Source organism: Carassius auratus, chromosome 20 (assembly GCF_003368295.1).
Source record: "Carassius auratus strain Wakin chromosome 20, ASM336829v1, whole genome shotgun sequence".
In the NCBI taxonomy this organism is placed as follows: domain Eukaryota; kingdom Metazoa; phylum Chordata; class Actinopteri; order Cypriniformes; family Cyprinidae; genus Carassius; species Carassius auratus.
Genome location: NC_039262.1, coordinates 10,324,111 through 10,349,441, shown reverse-complemented (window position 1 = coordinate 10,349,441; position 25,331 = coordinate 10,324,111). Strand labels below are relative to the sequence as shown.

The 25,331-nt window shown below is 37.4% G+C and overlaps 3 protein-coding genes and 1 non-coding gene across 4 annotated transcripts; all 4 read right to left on the bottom strand.

Annotated features, from left to right (window-relative positions):
• Positions 1 to 3,897: 3,897 nt before the first annotated feature.
• LOC113120871 (ribonucleoside-diphosphate reductase subunit M2-like) lies at positions 3,898 to 7,708 on the bottom strand. The gene is made up of 10 exons (XM_026290981.1): positions 7,414 to 7,708; positions 7,139 to 7,204; positions 6,035 to 6,181; positions 5,769 to 5,885; positions 5,556 to 5,689; positions 5,197 to 5,291; positions 4,981 to 5,114; positions 4,784 to 4,888; positions 4,541 to 4,654; positions 3,898 to 4,397 (listed from the first exon to the last, which is right to left on the bottom strand). Exons 1-10 carry the CDS (start codon positions 7,504 to 7,506, stop codon positions 4,245 to 4,247), a joined length of 1,158 nt encoding a protein of 385 aa, XP_026146766.1. The 5' UTR covers positions 7,507 to 7,708; the 3' UTR covers positions 3,898 to 4,244.
• On the bottom strand, positions 5,391 to 5,526 carry LOC113037988 (small nucleolar RNA SNORD94). Its single transcript, XR_003274732.1, has one exon. It is a non-coding gene; the product is annotated as a small nucleolar RNA SNORD94 (small nucleolar RNA).
• Positions 7,709 to 10,002: 2,294 nt separating the features above from the next.
• On the bottom strand, positions 10,003 to 13,558 carry klf11a (Kruppel like factor 11a). Its single transcript, XM_026290980.1, has 4 exons — positions 13,361 to 13,558; positions 12,182 to 12,427; positions 10,813 to 11,683; positions 10,003 to 10,726 (listed from the first exon to the last, which is right to left on the bottom strand). The coding sequence occupies exons 1-4, from the start codon at positions 13,388 to 13,390 to the stop codon at positions 10,440 to 10,442; spliced, it is 1,434 nt and encodes a 477-aa protein (XP_026146765.1). The 5' UTR covers positions 13,391 to 13,558; the 3' UTR covers positions 10,003 to 10,439.
• A 5,178-nt stretch (positions 13,559 to 18,736) lies between these two features.
• Positions 18,737 to 23,679, bottom strand: taf1b (TATA box binding protein (Tbp)-associated factor, RNA polymerase I, B). Its single transcript, XM_026290979.1, has 15 exons — positions 23,550 to 23,679; positions 23,369 to 23,467; positions 23,045 to 23,132; positions 22,855 to 22,952; positions 22,680 to 22,772; positions 22,167 to 22,266; positions 21,913 to 22,087; positions 20,977 to 21,076; positions 20,742 to 20,889; positions 20,427 to 20,604; positions 20,243 to 20,283; positions 20,081 to 20,162; positions 19,928 to 19,998; positions 19,610 to 19,844; positions 18,737 to 19,479 (listed from the first exon to the last, which is right to left on the bottom strand). Exons 1-15 carry the CDS (start codon positions 23,565 to 23,567, stop codon positions 19,203 to 19,205), a joined length of 1,803 nt encoding a protein of 600 aa, XP_026146764.1. The 5' UTR covers positions 23,568 to 23,679; the 3' UTR covers positions 18,737 to 19,202.
• Positions 23,680 to 25,331: the final 1,652 nt, after the last annotated feature.

Here is a 25,331-nt window from a genome sequence, read left to right as displayed (position 1 = left end):
TTTGATTATTCTTCTGTAGCAAAACAAATTTAATATCCAGTTTCATTGTGTACTTTATAATGTAATACCGAAACTCCAATACTGAATGTTTTCGTGCTGTTAACTCAAACTAAGAAAGAAGATAAAATTAATTAAAAATGAATAAAAAATGACAAAAGCACATAACAAAATTATTAAAGCCTAAGCTAAATTAGAAAACTAAAATTATAAAATCATTCAAAATATTGATAAATACTAATATCATATAAATATAATCCTAAAATAACACTGAATTAAATTCACTTGAAGCATTTAAAATGATTGTTTTTTAATTTGTAGTGTTTTATTTTTAACTTAGTACATGATTTTAATATTGACCATTTATTGTCCAATAATAACTGTATTTAAACATAAGACAATAGCAAATGAAAAAGAGTGTCATTATACACACAGAAATGTGAAAATAACAGGTTTGAGCTGCTATTTGCACCAATAAGAATGTCAGGAAAGCACAGGTCATGACCTTTGACCCAGAACAATATACAATATGTGTAAGGTCCCTGTGACATGCAATGTCAAAAAATGATTTGACTTCACAGGCAGTTGGAAGGATGTAACACTAGATGTGTGGGGTCACATTTAGGAGCCAGACCTGACTGAGTAACAGCACCTTTGTCAAATGGCCTGGGCCCTGGTATGTGATCGGGCCCACAACATGCCAGACAGCTGAGAGGTGTAGGGGGTGTTAAGAAGGACCCGTGTCCTTTCTCTGCAACTGCTGTTCTCTGATTGGCCCAGCTCTGTCCTTTTAGGGTCATGTTGAGTGACAGGTGCTCCTGGATACACATCAGTGCTGCTCCTCGGTGCTGCTTGCCTGGCTCCAGCTCCTTATTTGTCACCTTCTCACTGTTATCTCTTTCACTCAACACTATGACAAAACAACCTCGCTATGATGGTTTTCGTTAAACACATGTACTTCGGGTCAAAATATGCCTTTCATAAACGATTACGTTTTCTTTCAACACCTTAGAATGACCATTCGGTGTTAAAGGTAGCATTGCCTCCTGTTTTGGCGTGTATTTGTTATCTTGTGTTGTTTCAGGCTCGGTGAACAGTAGATAACGTTCTATTTGTGATCCTCAAAGCTTCAGCCTGACTGAAAAAGAGCGTGATATCAGTGTGATAGCATTTTCTAACCTTTTGTTATCAGATTTCTGGAGTTTCTTATAGACGCTTTGGCCTGCTGGGCCAAAGTTGGATTATGTGGGTGCATTTCTGAGCACCTTAAAGTTTAAGCCTCTTTGTTAATGTGCTATTATTAGCCGTTTTTCATGCTAGCTTGAAAGAACACAATCCATTCGGATTCCCTTGAACCCTCATGTACTGTGACTGATACTGGCATCTTATTATAGCTCTGATGATACTGTCTACCAAAACGAGATCATTGCTAATGGTTTCTTTGCACTTATACTGTGTGAATTAGCATCTTTCTTGTGAAAGAAATGCTGAAAATGTGCATTCACTGCATTCAGGAAAGATAAGCAAAGGAACTGAGGTATCCCAGTTGCGCTATTAATGTACAGTAACAGTTGTAATTCTACTGTGGCAATATTTACTGGGTTGTGATCTATTAGCGCTGCTGTGTGGGAGGCCCAGTGGTCAAACAAAGCCAGCAACACACACAAGCACTTTGACAGGGTCCTGTCTCCTTAAAAGGGCATGGAGGAGACACAGGATTTGCCTGTTTCAGGCAGCTGCGCTTACCAGTAGACCCCCAGTTGGAGAGTGGCAACTGTTGGGCCCAAATGCCTTATAACATTCATTATATTTGGAACAATGGTTTGTTGTTCAACCTGTCTGTGACATGACCCTGCTGGGCCATACCAGAGAGTAATGTGGATTATATGCAGGGCTGATGGCAGCTACAGTGTTCACAGGGCCTTAATAAAGGAGAATGTAGGAAATACACTATTTGAAGTTGAATTCACTTCATGTATTAAATGTGAGTCATTAAAAGATGAGTAAACATTGTGCTTTTGCTATAAAACCATAAAACCAACAACAAATGACAAAATAGTTAAAGAAAATTTAGTTTTTACTAAATTAAAAAAAAATAATAATAATGTGTATTAGATGGAAAACTAAAATTAAAAGCTGAAAAAAGCTGAAATCAAAGCTTAATTAAAACAGAAAAAAACATGTGACCCTGGATCACAAAACCAGCCATAATGGTCAGTTTTTGAATATTGAGATTTACACAACATTTACACAAGTAAGCTTTCCATTGATGTATGGTTTGTTATGGTCAAACCATACATTATTAGGTCAATTATATTGGATTGATATGAAATCTAAATATTGAGAAAATCACCTTTTAACTTTTAAACACATTTTACTAATAAAAAAAATTACGTTTGATATATTTATGGTAGGAAATTTCCTAAATATATTAATGGAACATGATCTTTTATATCCTAATTGTTTTTGGCTTAAAAGAAAAATCTTTAAATGCATAAACAGTGAATTTTTGGCTATTGCTACAACCCGTTCTACTGATGACTGGTTTTGTGGTCCATGGTCACATATGGTCATGCAAAATGGCAGTAATATGTGCAGGAATATGGCAGTGATGTACAGTATAAGTACTAATAAACAGCAAATATGCTAGTAATGTGCATTCTGAGAAATGGGCCTTAAAAGGTGTTACTATTAATTAAATACATTTGCAAACAAATGTTTTGGGGGGAAAATACAAAGACAACACACGAGACATTTTTTTTGGTGAGAAACAGAGTCAAGACATGGCTTTAATAGAAAAGAGATGCATCACTTTAGTGTAATTGTAATGTGTGGCTCATAGTACCGGTTATTTCAGTGATATAATGTCTGATAAGATCCACTGTGTGTCGATGTGTCAGCTATGGCAGCTGTTGTCAGCGAAGGACTCTTCAGAATGGAGCGCTGACAGGCATGCTAATGAGAAAACCCCATATAAATGATCTTCAGAATAATGTCCCAGAGTCAATCGCTGTTCATATTCATACACTCATATCGGCCCTCACAGAAAGACTCAGATGTTCATGAATCGTCTTCATTGTACATATAGTGCTTACAGCAGATCAACAAGTCAGTGACAGTTGTACCACACTCCAAACAAAAGCATAGGGAATGACTGGTTTAGAATGTACAAAATAAAATATATACAAATACAAGCATGAATATTTCGAGCAAGTTAACTATATTAAAGCAGGTCAGATGATGTTAAATCTTTTCTAGGCCGTTTAAAGTTCATGCTGTCCCATGCAGAAATTGTTTTCAACGTCCTGAGAGCATTTAGAGAACAACCGCGCATCAGCTCATACCCGGAGTGCTCTAGATAATGACTACTATAAATATATGGAGTGCTTTAGAATTTCCATGTCCGCAATGTTGCTCATTACAAAAAGGTGCATGGCGAGAACCATTTCATCCACTCAGTGTACTAAAACATTACGTCTCGATTAAACTTGAAGTTCACATTCTCCGGTTGAAAAAAAAGTGAATTTTAAATAGACCATTTATTAGTCAGTAACTACTGGCTCAATGTATCTAAAGGACTTTCAAGAAGTTAAAAACTGTAACGATACGGAAATAAACCTCCAGTCAATTCTTTCCCTTGATTTTTCACCCTACCTCAATGTGAAAAGACATTTTGAAAGAATGTGGTCCAGTTTGGGCAGGTGCTATAAAGCGTCACAGCAACTGAAAGAATTTAAGCCTGTGTAAACTAAGGCAAATCTTGCCAAGTTTTACACTTCCTTTCCTGGAAGTTAATGTACTATACCTACATGTTCAATGAAACAGTTGAAAAGCACTTGTATTCCAAAAAGACAGTAAATTACCCCTTTACCAAGTGACAGGCAACAAAGGAACTTCAGCACTAGTTAAATCAAGTCTACTTTATTTAAAAATATAATACAACACCATTGAAGTAAACGAATGGTATGTTACAATAAAAGTGAAAAAATGAGTTGTAGATACCATTTCGGTTCTTTACCATGCCCAAAAGGCAAAGCAAAAGAAAAAGAGCAGCAGGGTTTCTTTTTATTATTATTTAAAACAACAAAAATAAAAAGACATTTTAATACTAGATTAAAACTAAAGTGAAAGTTCAACAAAAAAAAAAAAAAAAAAAATTAGAAACTGTAGAAATAAGTGAGGTCGAAACTCCTCAGAGTCCACACAGTTCATGGTTTGTTTCCATTCATTCACGCAGAAGAAAAACACTAAAAATCAGCATCCAGTCTGAAAGTGTTATCTGTGGGTCCGGACATGACTCCCATCCGCTGATACTCGCCGACTCGCTTCTCAAAGAAGTTGGTCTTCCCCTCCAAGGAAATGTTCTCCATGAAGTCAAAAGGATTTTCCACTTTATAGACCTAGAAAGCAATATTTAAAAGGTCAAGTTAAAATACATTTAAATGAAAGGTCATTTACACCTGAGGTCAGACACAAGACTATACTGCCACCATGAGTAGAGATGGAGAACTACTACATAAAAATGATCAACCTTCAACCCTACCTTGTCAAATCCCAGCTCCAGCAGAAGTCTATCAGCCACAAATTCAATGTATTGCTTCATCAGATCACAATTCATGCCAATAAGCTTTACTGGCAGAGCATCAGTCAGGAATTCCTAGAAGTTAGAAAATAGACTTGTTTCTTACAAATGGGATGCATTTCACTGAAGTTACAGAACAGCTTCTACAAACACACAAACCCAAAGCAACAAAGACAGTCATCGAAGTGTATATGGCACACAAACCTGTTCAATCTCAACTGCATTCATGATGATCTTCTTTACTGTTGCCTCTGAAGGTTTGTTGACCAAGTGCTTGAACATGAGGCAGGCAAAGTCACAGTGTAGACCCTGTAAGGATAAACGTGAAGACCACCTTCAGCTTACACAATAGACTTCCAGAAGCATTTAATACCAGTTAGGGTGCATCTTAAAATGGTTACCTCATCTCTGCTGATAAGTTCATTGGAGAAGGTGAGGCCCGGCATGAGTCCTCTCTTCTTTAGCCAGAAAATAGAAGCAAAAGACCCAGAAAAGAAGATTCCTTCCACAGCAGCAAAAGCCACCACTCGCTCCCCTGAATACAAACACTTATTAGATCAAACCTTATTATTAAAAAAAAAAAAAAAAAAAAACCCCTGTACATTAATACAACATACCGTATTGTGCATTTTTGTCACCAATCCAGTTGAGCGCCCAGTCGGCCTTCTTCTTTACACAAGGCATGGTCTCAATGGCATTGAAGAGAAATTCTCTGAAAGACAAAAAAAAAAAAAAAAAAAAAAAAAAAAAGCCTCATTAGTCAACTAATGTCTACATACACAGATCATAGTTATTAGACAAGCATGTTTATGGAGCTCAGTTAAGGCGATAGTTTCGTGCTGACGCCCTACAACCAGCTGACCACATGTCCACTGATCTTGAACAGTCAACACTCAGCTCCCATTATCAGCTGAGGTACGTACCCCTGCGCCACTCATCATCGCCCTAAATAACACCATCATATCCAAAATCTCACCTCTCTTTGGGACTTTTGATGTAGGTGTCAATCAACAGACTGTACATTTCAGAGTGGATGTTTTCCATGGCGATCTGGAAACCGTAGAAGCAACGGGCTTCAGTTACTTGGACTTCCTGAGTAAATCGCTCCACCTAGAAAACCACAGAAGACAAGCGATTAGAATAGAGTGGCTTTTTACAGGTGTTTGCACAAGTTTGCCTCTGAACTCACCAAGTTCTCATTGACGATGCCATCACTCGCAGCGAAAAAAGCCAAAACATGAGAGATGAAGTATCTCTCCTCGTCTTTCAGGGAGTCCCAGTGCTGAAGATCTTTGGACAGGTCAACCTTGGAGAAAATAAAAATGCAAAACTTTCAAAATGCTGCAATTATTTCTTTATTTTATTTTTTAGATCAAATTAAGTATGCCAGCAGCTTTGATGCCATGAGACCCATAAATGTAATATCACCCATGTTAACAAATACTAGAAGCTCACCTCCTCTGCAGTCCAGAAAGAGGCCTCGGCCTTCTTGTACATCTGCCAGATGTCATGGTACTGAATTGGGAAAATGACAAAGCGGTGGGGGTTGTCCTTCAGAAGGGGCTCCTCCTCCACAGCTCCTTTCTTAGCTTTTGTATGCTCCTTATAAAAGTAAAACACAATAAGAAAGAGGTTAAAAGTAAAACTTTAGATTTGACAAAATTCTGCTCGTCCCTCTGGACCCAGGAGCTCATGCAAACCAAAGCCTCTGCAGCCTCCAGGTCATCGTTTTTTTTTTTTTTTTTTTTTTTTTAATTAACAGCCAGTGTGAATGGGAGGAGCACAAAATCCTTATTGCTTACAAGCATTAAATTTTCAAGACTTTAAAACCAAATTGACTTGCACTTAATTTACCTGACAAAAACGGTTTAATACAACTATGCAGCATTAAACGCTTTATTTACCATTTTGCCATATTCCTGAAAAAAAAAATTAAGTTCTGCCAGGGTTTGTTGCCTTGCTAACCATTCAAATTACTGAATCTTAACACCAGATATAAAATAAAAAACGGGGGAAAAGCCAAGTTAACTGGATTTCTTTCGTGTTTTTATACAACTATGGACCATAGAGGGTTTACGTATCATTCATCTCTGTGATACTACTTCCGGTCTAGTTTCCCGGTAAAACAAGAGTGCTCTTCCGTTTAATATATCTAGTAAGAAATAGTTTATATAAACATTATAATAGAATATGGGCGTATTTTCATATTTACACGCAATTTCTCACGTGATTTCTGCATCATTACACGACATTAAATCAATTCGAGCTACTGACCCGCCAAAACAAGATTACCCAAGAGGAATAACTAGCGCAAATCATAAAATAATACCATTTTTAGGTGATCTTATGTCACGGACTTAAGTACATTTGCTTTAAGAGCATTATTTCTTATACAAGGTCTTGATATTTTGGATGGAACAGACCAACTTGGCGCGCTCTGAATCCACCAAATTTCAACAACCACTTTAAAGACATGGCTCGAGAAAACACTAACGTTAATCATTTAAGCGGTGTAACGTTACGGGATTTGGGAATGCAGTAAAAGTGAGTGCAAGTTACCTCTGAATCAAAGATTTTGCGCGCCGTTTTGGACGCCAGGATCCTGCTGGAGCTCAGGCTGGGCGGCTAAGGACAAAATAAATAACCAATTTAGGATCTATAGCATAATAAACAGTTTAACATGTGTCCTTTAGTTAATGATATTGTGTAAAAGTGATATTTCTACCGAAGTGTGCAATATTCATCTAGACGCCTAAAATGTAAAAGCATCTCTCTAAGTTACAAGTCTTAAAATAATTATAATAAAACAATTGAAATAGTAATAATAAACTTACCGTGTTTTCTTTGTCCACTAAGGACATGGTGTTGATTTTGGCAGAAATTGTGTTTTCGTTCTTAGTTTTCAGTGGAGAGCGAGTTGACTGCATTGTTAAAGCTTAAAGTGTTACGTCAAACAGAAAATGAGGATAAGTTAAAAAGATGAACAACTTCTAAAACAAAATCAGCAAAAATAAATAAAATGGAAAGCATAAGCTTAAAGATCTAACAGGTGAAGTCCAGCTGAAAGAAAGAAAACGAAGGTTAGTTAAACGCCGGAGGTTGTTTTATATTCGATTCTTGGCGCTCATTCTCAGCCAATAAGAACAGGGCAAACTTCTCCGCTTTGTTTGGTCCTTTTAACTATTTCATCAGACGAACCAATCAGAATTCTCGTCACGTGACAGTTCCGCCTCCCGGGAAATTCAAACGTGTTGGGGGAGGCGAAGTGTTACACAAAATCGAACGTGCAATTACACAAACTGGTTTAAAAAGGCGCGAATACGAAACAAAACTATATATAATATCATGCTATTATTATTATTACAAAGTATTTAATTTTGTAAATATATATATATAAAAAAACGTTCTAAGAAAATAAAGAGTACAAAATGTGTTCAAGTTAAAAGCTCACACAGGGGAACCTTACATTTCTGTTTACACTCTACATAATAATTCGGTTATTTTTAATTTCTTTCTAACAGAATAGGTTAATGAATATGATACGTAACGTTAGTACCAATGAAATTACTACATTCATCAGTCACATAAAGATAACACATTAAACAGCGCACAATATAATGTTACTTAGGTAAAACAAAATTCCCAATGCTGTTTGGTGGGAAATACGTTTTTAAATAGCCCCTTTTTATAAAGTAACGTTAGCAGCCACAACTTATTTTCGACAAAACCTTCCGAAAGGAAGCAATGGTTTGGCGCCAGATTTGAGTAAACAATAAAAACACATAACATCAAGCCATACGATCACCCAGAAAACATCCCAAACTCCTAAATAATTATTTTAAAGGTGAACACAAAACTAGACGAGATCTTTGATATTACTAACGTTACCTTCATAAAATCACCTTATTGACGTGGCGAAAATATTTTGTTCCCCTTCCTCGTTTAAAAAAAAAAGATGATGTTGAGCATCATTCATTAATATAGCATGCTACGTACGTGTAAAAAAAAGATTATAAGTAATATGTATTTTATTGGCGATTAAACTTCACACCACAACAAACTAACGTTATCAGCTGATAAGCCAGTTGCTCACTATAACCAAACCAAACCACGAACATACACGAGCTTTGAGATTAATTTAAAATAAAATCAATTTGTTTAAAACAAATTGTTTAAAAACGTATTTTGCAAAAATACTGAAATCCATATGACGTTATATATTTTTTGTGTTTCATAACAAAAATATTTTCAGGACGCGGGAGTCGACAAAGAACAAAATAAACGCCCAAGAGGTCACTGCCTGGGACAAAATACAGCATGCTTTTGAGACACTGCTCCCTCGTGGCGGGAGGACCATTTATTGTCATTATACTTTTATTTTAGCCATTGAATTTGGTTTCTCGCCAGATAAGCTGTGATAACAAAGCGATACATCTGGGTTAATGAAGAAACTGCATACATGTCTTTTTCATAATATTTATTCTCATTATTTATTTATTAATTAATGTAATAGTTTGTTCTATCCATTGTTTTGAATGAATAATAATACAAACAGAATAAATATTCCAACCCAAAATAAAGATATGACATAAATAATTATACCGGATAGTATTTTCAGCCCTGGTGTGGAAATAAATCAATTTCTCAAACAGTTATGTCATACAGTAAAGGGACTGTAATGCTAGAGAGACCAGCAGAGGGAGCCTCACTCCTGTTTAAATGAGCGTGCATATGCGAAAAGTTGTTAAAATGCTTTTATTGTCATATATGACAAACAATTAATGGTCAGATATGGCATAATTTGGTTGGTTCTCCACAAGATAATAGGCCATCGTCGAGTCTTCCCATTTTGCTTACTTCTCACTTTAGATCATTATCATTAAAACAGAAAAAAATCAGCTTTCGGTGCAGTAAAATTGTCTTCTGTTTTTTCTTTGTGCTTTCATTTTTCGTTTGAAAATATCGGTCAGTAAGGCAAATGGGCGGAGAACAAAGCTTGTCAGTCAAGCTGATGTTGGCATATTTACAACTCGTCATCCTCTGTGATTGGTCGCGCCCCCTAACTGCTCCACAATGAAGCAATCTGATTGGACGAGGTTTGTTACTGGGTGCTGTGGGGTGACAGTGTTGAGAATTGATGTTGAGCTGGTGTTGTGTAACTGTGTTGTCACCCCGGTTCATGGCTATGTAATGATTATATTGTTTTCAACTTCTACGTTTTACACGTTGTTTAACGACTGTAAACCTCCGTTTATAGTACGTGTAACATTTTTTGTTGTGTAATTTCTAAATTTTATCCGTTTATATATATATATATATATATATATATATATATATATATATATATATATATATATATATACCCCGATATATATATTGAGGTCTCAATAAAATATCAGAGACAACAAATAAAACCAATTCAATATTCTTACTACAAATGTTTATTAAATAATATGGAATATTGCAGGTAGTATCGCATACAGGAATACTGTCCAATTAACAGAAGTAACATCAATAACATTTATTCATATATCAACAATAAATGCCAATTTGAATACACATTACATTCATATAGATAGGGATATTTATATACAACTATACAAAAGTAAAGAGTAAGTAACAGATGAACTGATGCAAAGACTTTGGCAAAGGAGTAAATACATATTGGGAGACATAACTTATATAAAAGTAAACAAGAATTCCTTATAAACAACAATGATTAAAATAAAGATCCAGTGCAATGTCACATTGTTTTATGTACATGGATGTGTAGCAGCCTTGGTTTTCTTGTATTCCCCCTGTTAAATGGTCAGTGGGATATTGTCCTGAGGTGACAGAGGTGAGAGGTCGGAGTCTTAACCTAGTTTGAGGAAGGAAGAAGCACACTAAGGGGCATGGAAGATGTTGCTGGGGAAGTGGCCATTTTGTTCACGTCGCGAACATCGTTCGGCCACGCTGTGGACCTCTTGGTTGTCATGTGACGTCTTGCATGCTTGGTCAAGTGGTCGCTTCGCATGAACCGACGCTCACAGACAGGACAGGCAAACTTCTTTTCGCCAGTGTGTGTCCGACGGTGCCTGGACAGTTCATCTGAACGGGCAAATTTTTTGTCGCACCCTTCCCAATGGCAACTGAAAGGCTTCTCACCTGAGATACAAAGAAACATGATCAACAATCATATTTTATGGGTACAACCTATTAGAAAAAAAAAAACATACCAGATAGACACAAACCTGTATGGGTTCTCAAATGAGCCTTCAAATGGGAACTTTTGAAGTAAGTCTTCTTGCATCCTTGGAAGTTGCAGACGTAGTTCCGCCTGCGCGAGAAGTCCGACTGTGTCACTCCGCTGCTCTGACCTGAGGGCACGTAGACTGGAGCAGGTGCCAAGGGCAGGAGCTTCGTGTTCCCAAGTGTAACAATGCTCTGTTGGCAGGTGGAGGATTGGGAAACCTGAGACTGCGGGACGACAAACATCACAGTGCCCTGAGCCACAGGTGAGCCCACCAGAAGAGGTTGAGAATGTGGGAGAATGGGCTTCGACCCCGAGGCCTGCATTTGAACTGGAGTCTGAACAAATGCGGAGATGATTCCAGTCTGCCCGTTAACCGGAAACACCTGACAGAGCACCGGCGGGCTGGATATGGGCGACTGAGGAATGGCAGAATGTGATGCTGGAATAGCAATGCCTGTGGAGTGAGGAGAAGGGGAAGTTCTCTCTGTTTCTGCAGTGTCACATGGGCTACTGCAGCTTTGCAGTTCTGCTGTGAGGTTGGCAATTGGTTCTGTGTGCTGTAAAGAGATTTCTGAGGAACATGGCTTCTCCTGCCCTGTGGGTGGAGATGGAATGTTGTGGTCCACTGATCTGTCAGCGGTGTGCCGTATAACGCTGGTGGCTCTGCGAAGTGAGGGTTGTTCTGTTGGTGGAGCTGGGCCGAGAAGAACTGTGGTGCTGGGATGCAAGTTGATGTGACATGCAGCCCTGTTGGTCATGGTTGAGCATAGTCTGGGATGTGGTTTGAGACCTGAGCAGGCCACTGAGGTACTGAGAACCGCTGTACCTGAAGTTTCTGCAAAGCTTGGGCTGTGGGGAGGGGTCATGCACTGTTGGAAAGAACAGATTTGGATTGAGCCATTGGGAATTCCCTTTAACTGACTAAATAACTTGTACCCAGATTTTTGGCCCAATTTTAGCCTGGACGAGTTGACGCTAATTGCCAAAAGTCACACTGAGTCAGATTTTGGCCAGTCTGAGCTGACACAGAAAATATAGTGTGTGATAGACTTATTTTACCTTCAGACTAAGTGTCTATTCAATTGGAGGATATGATATATATTATATGTGCCAATTTTAGAACAAATATTGTTTTAATTTTAATGCATCTTGTTTTACAAGTCGGCAGAAGTGTATGTTGCCTAGTGTTTTAAAATCACTTGTTTTAACACCACTACAATACATTTTTAAACATTTGTATTTAGCCCATCACAACTTTTGCCTCAGCATCATCCCCAAGCCTTTTTTGGATATATGTATTTATACTGCTCATTAAGAACTAGAACACAATCAGGTTATTTTTTTTATTTTTTTGAAGAGTCACTCACCAGTGACGAGAGGGAGACAAGGTCTTTAGGGGACTCGTTGAGTTCAGGCTGCAAAGGGAGAGAATCGCAAGAGTCTGAGGTGGGTGTCAGTGGGCGAGGCTTATGCGTCCTCTGGACCCAGGAGCTCATGCAAACCAAAGCCTCTGCAGCCTCCAGGTCATTGTATTCCAGAGTGGAGGAGCAGGACTTCTCACTGTCATGCCTGTTTCTCTCCATCATCACCTCACAGATGTCCACAAGGCTGGGCTACGAATTAAAAAAGCACATTTGTAATTTATTGCCATTGTAGGCTGATTGCTGAGCTACAATAACACTGAATATGAATTAACATGATCACTGTAGTTAAAAACATTCAATAAAATTGCATGATATAAAATAAAAATGGCAAAATGGCCAATGTTTGTCTTGCATCTGCTGTAAATAGCTTCTGTCATAAATAAGAAAAGAAAGGGCCCCAGCACTGGTCGAACTACACCCACCTAGAGCCTTGCATAGCGTTAACCATGAGCTGCTGGGAACGACCCATTGCCAAATATAGATATAAGAGTGACGTGCACCCAACCAAAGCGCCATGTGAGTGTGCAATGCAAAAAGTAACATTCAAGGGTGGTAAACCATATCAAGGCATATTGCATTAATGTTACTCTTTTTGTCATAACGGAGCATTTATGATATACCAAGAGTGATAGAAATTATGCACATAGTTGCTGTAGATGTAATAACACAAACAAACAAAGCATTCTAAAATAACTGACAATGCAAAAATTAAGTGAAACTGTTCAAATTCAATTATGTTCAAGGTTCAAATAAGGTCGCTAGCAATATATATATATATATATGATAACAGTTTGAACGTTAGTAGCACTGCAGCTTAATGCAGGAGGGAAATGCACAAATGATTGCGGCAAACGGTTTGTCATGACTTAATTTAATTAAAGCAGTGTAACACAAAGAATGTTGCTCGTTGTTGCAAGTGTCAAGAACATCAGATATGTTTTTATGCGTGTAGACAAAAATTATAAACACTGCTCTGTTCAAAGTCAACAGTTCTCCGTCAATGAGCATGAAATGATTTTATATGGGTCGCAACTTACAGCAAAAGCGGATGTCATTAGTGGGTCAATGCGCAAAAGCTAAAAAAGAACCAATAAAACCACTTTTGCAATATAATCAACTTACCCGGCCGGAGTCCGAAGCAAAATTCAGCATATGTGTAGGTTTATGAAAAACAACGGGAAGACAGCTGTGATACGAAGCCTCTCCGCATAAGTCTAACCACTTTTTACAGCAAGGTTCAAGCTCAGCTGAGTGAATCAGAAGCTCCAAAAAAAAAAAAAACAACAGAAAGAAAAGAAAAAAAAAAACAGAAACAAAATTCAGAGAACTCTGGCGGGTGGTAACATGTTACCAATCAAAAACAAAGGTGTAGTAGGAACGGACCAATCGGAAAGCAGGCAGCGCGTGATCAGTACGTGATCGCTCTCTGATTGGCTGAAACGGGGTGCGTGGCTGTTGGGGGGCGTTACAGAGGAGTCAGCGGTGTCAGAGTAAACCCGGTGAACCCGGTGCTGGAGAACTGGGGGAAAGGTCGGCGCGGAGAACCAGCGGAATCGTGAGATACTCGCACGCGTCTGGAGTGTGGCATGCGCAGACGAGACTCCACACTGAAGTACGAGAGCCAACGCCTGTGTTCAAAACAAATTTTAAACAAAGAACCAAAGCCGTGTAGTGCACATTCTACAGAAAATATGGCTATGGTTTTGTTTTTATGGATAGACTGTATTGCTTTTTTTATGGAAACTCTTGTCATGAATGTTTAGTAGCATCCCGCGCCTGGTGCACAAAGGGGAAACGGGGACACCGTGAGGTGCTGCTTATGAAAGTAACAGCCTACAATGGAAATAATGGATAAGCTCTGCACTAATGATGAAACAACAATAATAGTTCATATAAAGCAATATAATATCATATATAGTTTATTTGCATATTTACTTCGCCTTTGACGAAAATAAACACTTTAAGAAAAACTGTATTTTGTGAGAGAATGTGTGTTTTTCTATCATTTTATGTCTTCTCACAAAAACACAGTTGTCACGAGCGTCGTCCGGAAATCATTGCATCTCCGTATCACGTGCACACACCGATCAGGTTCTAGTGAACTAAACTGAACTCAGGAACCTCTGCTTTCTGTGAAAGAATCCAGGGCGGAGCCTGACAGTGCTGCATCTCTTTGTTGTAACTACACTAACCTTGATGTGTCTCTTTGTGTTTAATTAGCTTTGTGATAATTAGCTGTTTCTACACTAAAAAGATTAGTGAGAACAGACGTAAATGTGTGCAAATCATATATATTCTAATTGTGGATCTCTGCAGGAGGGCTGTAATTTTGCTGGTCTGTCTGTGTGAGTAGAGCTGAGCAGACAAAGGCTTCATCAGTCGCCCCCTCCTCTTCAGAGAGTCAGATATCCAGTGAAAAAGACAGAGGAGATCATAAAGCCGAGGAAAACATTTGCTGTCCTTGGAAAATCTCAGTAATCATTAATATTGTTAGAATGACCGTTTAAAAAAAAAGTCAATTTATTGTTGAGATTCTAAAAGTAGTGTAATGTATCACATATAATAAGACAATGCTTAATGTCTTAAATAATATACATGATCTTTATTAATTTTTTTACCTACAGAGATGAACCAATAATATAAACCGAGTCCTAAACACATAGAAAGTGAAAGTGAAGTGACATTCAGCCAAGTATGGTGACCCATACTCAGAATTTGTGCTCTGCATTTAACCCATCCGAAATGCACACACACAGAGCAGTGAACACACACACACACACTGTGAGCACACACCCAGAGCAGTGGGCAGCCATTTATGCTGCGGCGCCCGGGGAGCAGTTGGGGGTTCAGTGCCTTGCTCAAGGGCACCTAAGTCGTGATATTGAAGGTGGAGAGAGAGCTGTACATGCACTCCCCCCACCCACAATTCCGTCCGGCCTTCGACTGGGAGTCCTACCCTCTAACCATTAGGCCACGACTTCCCGTAATTGACACATGAACACAGGCAAGTATTATGTCCTTTATTAAACAGCAATATTTAATTCTATATAAATAGGAGGTTCAGCAAATTTGACTGATTATAAAGTGTGAACCTCACTGCCGTCTGGTAATATTTGGTAATCCAATGGCATAGATTTTCTTTTAGAAGTGCTAAACGTATTAACAACAAAAGAGGATTTTTATTAGAGGAACACATTTCTTTATAGGGGTGTAAAAGGCAACATCTGGTTTTGCTTCGTAGTTTTTACATTTTGAATGCAGAATTAGAATGTATCTGTAGTTTTTATATCTGATAAAATTGGTATTGTGGGTGTCACAAGTAAGGAAAAAAGAGACTTAGGTCTTTAAATACTGCACAGATTATTCCATGTAAGTCTCATCTAGCAAAATCTGTTAAAAAAAGCAATACTGAGACTGAAAGTAAAGCAGATCTACTGTTGATGGAACAATGAAAAAGGTCAATTAATTAGAAGACAATTTGCATGAAAACAGTCAAAAGTCTCTTATGTTCAACAGTATTAAATGTATTTGATCAAATTATGTAGTAAAAACAGTAATATTTAGAAATATTATTAAAACATAAGTGTCTAAATCTCTTTACTGGTAAGTTTGATCAATTTTATACTGTCTTTGTTGATTACAATTTATTACTTACTGTCCCTAAACGTCTGTAGTGTGGATACTGGAATGCACAGAGGGGTTAACTATTTATATTCTTATAAACAGAATACTTTGTTTACATTTGTATATTTAATAATACAAATATATTTTGTTATATTATTTAATATAACACCATTCAGCAGATGTATTCAGAAATTAATGAAGGAATCAATAAAGGATAGAAATTTTGTCATTTAAACACTTACAGAAAGTAGTGGGAAAGTGGGTTGTAATTTTAAGAAAAAATATCCACATATTAATCAAAAGCAGTACACTATTGTTCAAAATGTATCAATAATTAAACAAAATCAGATGTTGCCTTGCACCCAATGGAGTACTGAGAATGTAGTTTTGTTTCTTAAGAACTATTACACAAATAAAATTGTTCTGCTTCCTTCCTTGTGAGCTGAACTGCATATGAATGAAGATTTTAACTGTGGGGTGTTGAAGGTGAAGTCTTGTTAATGAAGAATACAATTCTGGTGCTCTGTAAAACATGGATAACATTTGATTGCTTTGCACATAAATTTAACCCAATTTTTGAAGTCTTGTGAAGACTCTAGATCCATCATCTGTCTTTTCAAGAGGCAGAGCTTCTCCTGATGGATGGTATGAGCTGTTTGAACACAGAGACCGTGGAATCTTGGGAGGGTAGTGAGGCCATGTACGGGGGGGTTAGACTGTGGGCCAGAGGAGACAGAGTTTGTGTGTGAAAGAGAGAGGCCAAACAGGTCATGCAAACACACAGGCTATAGGAGGGTTGGGTGGCAGATGTGCTGTCCGCTTTGGGCTGATGAAGAAAAACAGTTGAAACACTGGGGCTCAATCCAATATGTGCCGCTGCTGAGCGTCTGAACTGAATGACTTGAGCTCCGATAGGTGGGGTTCTCAAAAAGTAGGTCACCCAAAAAGGGCGGGCGTGCTTTTAACCTCTGAGATGCAACATGCTTTCTGTGTTGCGTAGCCTGAATCTTCTGCATCCTAAAAAAATAAATGTCCATATATGAATTATCATCATAAATTAAAGTAAGAGCATTTAGTGCTGGTGCTTTATTCTCACCATTTCTGTCCAGGAATGAGACACACTTACTCAGCATTTTGAACAAGTTACATAAATTCTCAGAGGCACCGTCACATGAGTTGAGACTGTAAGAGTTAAACAGCTCGCCTCCACACCAACGGATGGAAAAATGTTCACAATATTCACACCAGTCTGTACTGAATATGCAACGTAGTGCAATAAATGTCAACGTGTTCAGATTGAACAACACTGACCAATTTACTAACAGATACTAGCACACAACTAAAACAACTGTACACCAGATGGCCTACTCTTGGTTTAACTAAAATTAGTGATATATTGTAAACTTTTTATGGTTTTCTATCTAAACAGGGAATGGATCTTAAATCATTCAGAATGTAATCTATGTGGAACTTTGCTTTTGTGAACCACTGGAAAACACTTACTTCTGCTACACTATGGGTCCTGTCAAAAATTAAATAGTGCACAGCATATATTGGTTCTATTTTATATTTTGCAAAGCACTTTTTCAAAAGCACGCGTTGCGTTTTGTATGGCGCAAACAAAGTAGGCCTAATAAATACTCACATTTTAGTATTACACAATTTTAGAAGGTTTTGTCACTGAAAAAGCATATTTATTTGTGATCTGTTAAAAGAAAAGAACGCGAAAATGTTTCAGGCAACGTCACTTTTACGTAAACTTTTTTATGTAAATATATTATATAAAACATAAGCTATAAATGGTCGCGAACACTTTCAGAGCACTGAACACTGATAGAGAAAAATATACGAACTAAACTTCAGCGTCAAAGCAGCAAACAATGAAAGCAGTGTCGCGTATGAAAGAGAAACATTGTTGGGGGAGGAGAGGAAGCGTGGTGTGAGATTAAACATTAAAGATAAGACTGTCAGTTGTTTACAAAGAAATGTAGCCGGAGCGGTCAGCGTGTTTATCTGTATGTACACAAACCCCGGTCAGCTAGAATGCGCTCGTGCAGCGCAATCCCCAGACCGAGTGTTTTACTTTTGGCATCGTGTGTATGCAGCTCAAAATAGTGCTTGTCTGTTTGAGAGAGCACAAGTCAAACAGAAATCATGCCAGGAAAACTCTGCAGACGGTCCCTCTACACGTGAAGAGGAAAACAACAACAAAGTTTCTGAGTGTGTATGCATGTGCATGTCATTGCGTCTCTTGCAAGAAGCTTATAGACGGAGTTTATGTTTATGTTTAGCTGAAAATAATGCCAGAGAAACACCCCTGACAGCACACTGTCCTGGTTTCCCCTGTGGCTCCATCTTTCTCAAATTTCTTCTGTCTTCCATCACTCTTGTCCCGCAGTTCGTGTTTTTCTCTCTCTAGAACACGCATGCTGGACTTACTGGCAACAGTAAAATTCCTCTTTGGCTGATGATACTGTAGTCCTTGTAGTCATCAACTAAAGTTTCAGTGTTTTCGTGCCTTTTTATTTTTACCTTTTTCATTATGTGTATACTGTAGGCTATATAGAAGCTATATCAATAATATTAGCTGTTCAAAAGAGCAAAATAAACAGAAATACGCAATTAAAAACCATATAAACTCTTGTCATAAGAACCCTTATAATCATGTGTTATGTAAATAGGTGTTTTTTTTTTCTCATGAGGCTTTTAAGACAAGCCTTTGCCATGTTATCTTTGAGGCTTATCAAGGTGTATATAGTAGTATTGATGTTGAGTACAGTGTGACATTAGTGGATTGCAAGTACAAAAGGACATGTGATGTGATCATAAAACATTCTCCTGCATGAGTCAAATCTTAGACTGAAAGGGGTGAAATGGCTTATTATGATCCTTTATCAGGGACAAAATACTGCAAGAACAATGAAAACTAATTAGGCACAAAACCCTCGTTCAGAAGAAAGACCTAGTATAATTACTTTACATTTATTACAAATGTCACTTTTGATCACACAAATGAAAAGACAAAAAATATTTGAGTGAGCTGCAGGACAAAGGAATTTATCAGCACTGGATTGTCAGGTGCATTATGCCCCCTGTTGGTTCATCTGTGTAACTACACTCAATGTAAGTGGTCTATTTTTAAATCAAAATATAAAATACATAAAAAATACACTTTTGAGGGAAACAGATGCTGTTCATTCAAAGTCTCTTACCAGGTAAAAATACTGCAAGACACTATTGAAAATAATGCTCAAAAGTGAAAATCTGACGTGACAAAGAACACATCTGCTGTTGTTGGTGCAGAGAAACAAAAGGGATCTTGGGTACTGATATGTAGATTTCATTCTCCATCAGTGATATTCTCTTCATGAACATGGGTTTTCTTTCTAACAACACGGGTTGCGGTTTTTGACCTTTTTTTCGTCTTTTTGCAGGAAGTTAAAGTCCATTGAATCTTAGCCTGATGATTCCTTTTCAAAAAACGACGTTCAACGTTGAGGACCTCTTTGTGCACTTCTGCCCGACGGACTCCCAGAATGAAAGAGAAGAGATCAAGGACCCACACATACATCCTGGGCAAACTGGGCTCAATTTCTGAGAAATGATCCCCACACATCCTGTGAGGAATTTAAAAAATATATATATATTATTAATAGAAATAATAAATTACATTATTTTATTATATAAAATAAAATACAATACTATAGTATCTGTCACTGAGAAAACAAAACCTTTGTTATGACTCACCTGCGTGGGCATAATCTCAGTTCAGGATGCCAGTATTTACGGTTGCAGAGGTACTTGAACCCATCTTTCTTATGGGTACAGTCCAAACGTTTGTTAAACATACTGGGTCCATCCGAACCTTCCTCTTTTCCCCAGCTGAAGTGAAAGCTGGCATGAGGGTTTGTTAAGGAAGACGACTGTTCTGGTGCAGAGTCACTATACTTCTGAAATTTCTGCTCCAAGTGTTCAGCAACGCCTGGAGAATTGAAGGCAGACAATGGATGACGTACTGTGATACAGTTTTGAGATCATTACTGAGATGTTACTCGATCAGCTTACGCCTTTTTTTGAGAACCAAGCTCTTGCGTTGCAAAGATGTAATGAAAGGCTTAGTGGTTCCCCATTGTCGTCTGAAAGTGCAGAATGAAAACAGTTGTAGTAAAAGATATTTTTCAATAAAAGTCATGTAAACTAATGAAATGGTTATCTTACTTGGCTTCCTCTCGTTCTTCCCTCTTTCTGGCTTGCTCCAAGACAGGTTGTACAACATCAAACCACCTTTTTAACTTGAAAACTGTAAAAAGCATATAAGAACATGCTGTGAACCAATAAATAAATAAATAAAAATACTAGCTACAAAAAAAAAAGTGTTACCTTTCTTTTTCTTCTTCTTGGCTGCTTCCTCAGATAACTTCCTTGAGACATCAGTGAGAAAAAGGGAACATTATTAGCATTAAACAAAAACGTAACTTTACAATCCAGTGTAGTACTAAATTGACTTTTTGCATGGACTTGGATAACTCCAAAACCTTTAGTTACAAATTATGAAGTTATCTACCACTCCACATGATCATCCAACTTGAAAAGGAGCTTCAAGGTGACAATGATGACAGCTACTGCTTGAATGTCATAGCGCAAGAGATGAGGCTTCTCCTTGCTGGGGTCAAAGGTCAGAAAAGAGCTGTCCCCCATAGCAGCTTGTCTAATAACCTTGTGGACCCAAACATGAAGTTCATCTAGGAAAGATCAGTAATGTATGGAGTCAAAAGTGTATCAAAGAAACAGATAAAAAAGACTATTATATGTGTTGGGTAAATTTATTTCAGATCTTATCCCATCGTTTGCCAAACACATTACTGTCTAAAACACACACTTGGGAGGTTTGCCTCCAACAGATATCGGACAGTGAGCGGTAACGGGTGGAGAAGGCAATCCTGAGAAACCGTTGGAAAAGAGGGTAATTTCAAGATCCGAGCCAGAGTCACAGCTTCTTTATGAACCAGCGAGTAGGACGGAAGGTACTGTGGAAGACCAGAAGTCGTAGCTATTAGAAACACAAAACAATGTTTCATGATTGAAGAAATGCGAACCAGATTCGTCTTCCTCACCCGAACATTGAAGAACTGGACATCTTTTCCAAACAGTCTCATCTCCGTGGGAAATGCCTCATGAATGTTCATGTAAGGAACACGTCTCTCTGTGACCATCCTGCATGAAATATGACTAAATCAGATGTTTTTCAAGTTTACAAGTATACACAGTATAAAAGCCATCATCTAATCAGGATATTACATCTAAACACACTGACAGCAATGTTAAATACTGCATACAAAACAGAAACATTGCTTAGGACAAAACTTTGGGCCTAAAAATCATCCAGAGCAAACCTATTAAAACACATATAGCATCAAGTCAGTATAAAATCTAATTTGACTCCATTTAAATGCACGTAAATAAAGGAGGATACTTTGGTGTATGCTATGCAAAAAAAAAAACCTTTACACCTTTAATCTTAAAAGTGGACTGCATGATTTGAGAAAAAAATCAAATTGTTCTGACAAATAAAACAAATAAAGTTTTTTCTGTGATTGTTTGTAGGACTACACAATTTTGTATATATCAATACAACTATACAATTATAATAAACCCAAAAAATCTTATTATATACAATTTTACATTTAAGTAATCTCACAAATAAATATTCAAAATAAAAGTATTTTAAGAATTAAATTAAGTAAGTATAACTAACTATAATATCACAATACTTGTATTGACATCTGGCTTAATAAAGTGAAATGGTTGCATTACTAAATGCTTGTTATAAGCGATCTTACTTTTTTTTATATATCGGAGTAGATGCAGAGATAGTGATAGTGTAGAGTGGGATTTACTGTGAGCAGAGACGCTTTTATACTATGAAAGCACAAAATCAAGAGAATGTAAAAGAACACAATGCCATGCTAGAAATCCTGCTCGGTCACTTGTAAATATAATATTTTTTAAAAATGGCCAATATGTGTTGAACTGTTTTTGTCCTTTCAAACCTCAATAAGTCAGCCAGAGTGACGGCTTCTCGAACCCACAGCAGAGCCAGATAGCACAGGGCCAGTGTCCGTGGCATAGTCATAAGATTGTGCATTTTTGTTCCCTTTATATTTTGGTACACAACAGCATCCAAAGACCCTGAACATACTGATGACTGTGCTTCACTGGAGTAACCTGCAGGAAAAGAATACAATAATTCAACACTGTATAAGATGTAAATGGTCCAGCTGTCTGAGAGCAATCACTGTCGTACCTGAGACTGACATCTCTTCTGACATCTCTGAAGCAGCTTCGGTGTGATAAGACTGCTCACTTTGAGCGTTAGACTCTGAATCACTCTGTGGCTTCATGAACTTGAGGGCAAAAAGGCAGGAAGAGAGCAGAGCAGTGCTTTTAATCATTTTTTTTGGCAGAAATAAAGCTGAAGTAAAAATAAATATAAAAATTGAAATGAAAATTCTAAATGTTTGCCTGGCAACTAATTTAAATAAATACAACAAAACTGAAGAAGTAAATAATTAAAACTAAAATACAAATAAATTATAGCTAAACATGTATTTAAAAAAATAATAATCAAAAGCACAAAGCACAAACAAAGTAAAATATAAAACAATGCTAATTCAAAATAATATAATAAATACTATAATAGGATATAAACAATACAAAAATAACACTGAAACAGAGAAACCAGAAGAATGGTGTTATTTGTACACTACAGAAAATGTACAGCACTTTTTATTAATTTCAACATTTAAAAAAAACGTACCACTGTAAACTTAGGAGTGTACACTGGATTTCTGGTGAAAGCTTGCTGTGTGTTCTGCAGGTATCTCTTCCAGAAATTCCACAAAACTTCTGTCTGTCAAAACAAAATGCGATAGTTTTTTTGTGTCATCCATACCGTTGTGTGGGTTTAGTAGGCTAAACCAAAAACTACCAACCTCAAACTTGATGCAGACACCGAGACTGACCAAAGCCTTGGCCTGGTGTTTCAAGATGAACTGAAATCCCTCACAAACCAGCCACTCTCGCTCATTCTCTAAAAGCAGACAGAAGATACTACGAGATCAGAGAAAGGGAAGGATCTCAAAAATATACAGCTTAAAACGTGGACAGAAGACTTTGACTGACCTTGTCTTTTCTTTTTGGGTCTTGTTATTTGTGAGATCCTGCTGTGTTTACTATGAAGTGTGTTCACATCCACCACCTCCCTCGTTTTCTAGAAGAAATTGAGACAATATACAGCATGATTTTTTTAAGTGTATAATGCATGATTAATTTACAGTTTCATTAATTTCACCCCCTTACAACAAATTAATTCCAACTATTTTTCCACTCGTTTATTTAGAATAAGAGCCTGAGACAAGATTGTCAATAAGAAATACTGCGTTAACATTGAGGATTTGTAGAATATCAAAGCCCTAGACATCTGATAATGTTCGTCTCTTGACCAACCTCGATCACATTGTGGCAGCTCTTGCAGAAGAACTGACCCTCATCGGACACTCCCCAGTCTACAGCAGCGCACTGGCCGCAGGGCTCACTGTATCCCTCCTGGAGGAAGAGTACAACAGTCAGATATCGACTACATAACAGCACAGACCGCCAAACAATACTACCGAAAGGAGAAACTCACGGTAAGTTGTTCGTCCATGACTTTTAAGACGAGTTACTGCAAACTCCCATAACAAGTCGCGCGCGTTTAAAGTTCCGTTTGTTTTCGATAATCACACAGCATGGGCACCACGCATTCAATATGGCCTCCGAAATATTTTTCATAATAAAAGTCCACTGTCATCAACAACAAAAAAATGTTATACGCTTTTATTTTTATGGTTTATTATTATTGATATATTGCTTATGGCTTAATAAATAAATTGTTTTATACATAGGCCTTATGTAAAACTGTAATGATTGTATACAAAACAATTATATTGCATAGTTATATACAACTTAAATACATTAATACATTTTAATGAGGAAGTAAAAAATATGTAAAAGGCATACTTGAGTATAACACTGCACATTTGCACACTATCTCATGTTTGTAAGAATATTATTCTATCCTTTATTATTTTACATATGTACTTCTAATTGTACTGTTTAATCTTATTTTTGTATATATTATTTTATAAATAGGCGTAATATAAAGAAATGTGTAATAATTTTATTACATAATTATATTATATATTTCATATATAACTTATAGATCAAATAACTAAATTAATAGGAATGTAAAAAAAATGTAAAATGCCTTTTTTTCACATAACACATGTGCTTTTTTTTCTATCTCTTATTATTTAAAATATTTATTTTCATTGTATTATAATATTTAAATATAATTTGTATTATTTTTTACGTTACCAAGTGCTATAATTAATGTATTTGTATATATTTACTCGTCTATTCTTTTTTAATAAATGGCTATTTATTAAGCCAATGAAACACTACCCCAATGTGCCATGTCCCTCCTACATAACTAAGAAAGGTGTCATCATGGACAATAGACACTAGATGGCGTGTTAGTCCATGAAGCTGTCAGTACCTTTGGGTGTAAACTATATCATGGTACTACCTGAACTATACAAACCTCCAAAATTTCTTCCCAAAAAGACCTGAGCAGCATTCTGTTTTTTCCATCGCTCTCCTCACTCCAGGAGGACAGATATAAGAGTGTCCTCATCTGTATGATTGTTATGGCATTGTGGAAGACCTTGGAAATTAGCAACAGCAAAAGGGAGATATGCCTCACATCGAGGGCCTCTAATTGACTAAAAAAGTACATTTACAGTGGTATTCAAATCAAAAAATTTTATGACATTCCTTTATGCTTCGCAATGTGGCATTTGTCTTTTGTGTCAGTGTGTGTTTGTGTACATATGTGTGAGTGTTTTCTCTCTCTCTCTCTCTCTCTCTCTCTCTTTTTTTACATGTGCATCAGCAAACCTCCATCCAATCCCCTTCCCCACCTCTTGGAGAAAGCTGCTTTTTTTCACCACTGGACCAATTTCATGGTTTACTGCCTCCTATGCTCTCCAGTGTTCTCTATGCAAAATGCAGAATTGTTGCCAGTGGAAATCAGGAACGGTCAGTAACTGCAGGTGTGGGTATTATTCTTCACACTGAAGCACAACAGACTGCTCTTCCTCAAGTATGGCACGCTTTACAATCCCAGTCGTCCTCCACAGATGTCGCATGCCGTGATTAGGGATTGTGGGAGGCTGTGGGCGAACAGAAAATTACACTGAGTCTTGCTCACTTGGATCTTATCTGGTATAAATATTACATGCTCTCACTGCCTTTCCCATCACGACTCTGCTCCTGCTGTTCACGGCAGCTGAGCTGAAGTTGGCCCAAAACCAGCCACAGCTTGCTGTGTGCTGCACGAGACAGAAGAGGAAGAAACCTTTCTGTAATT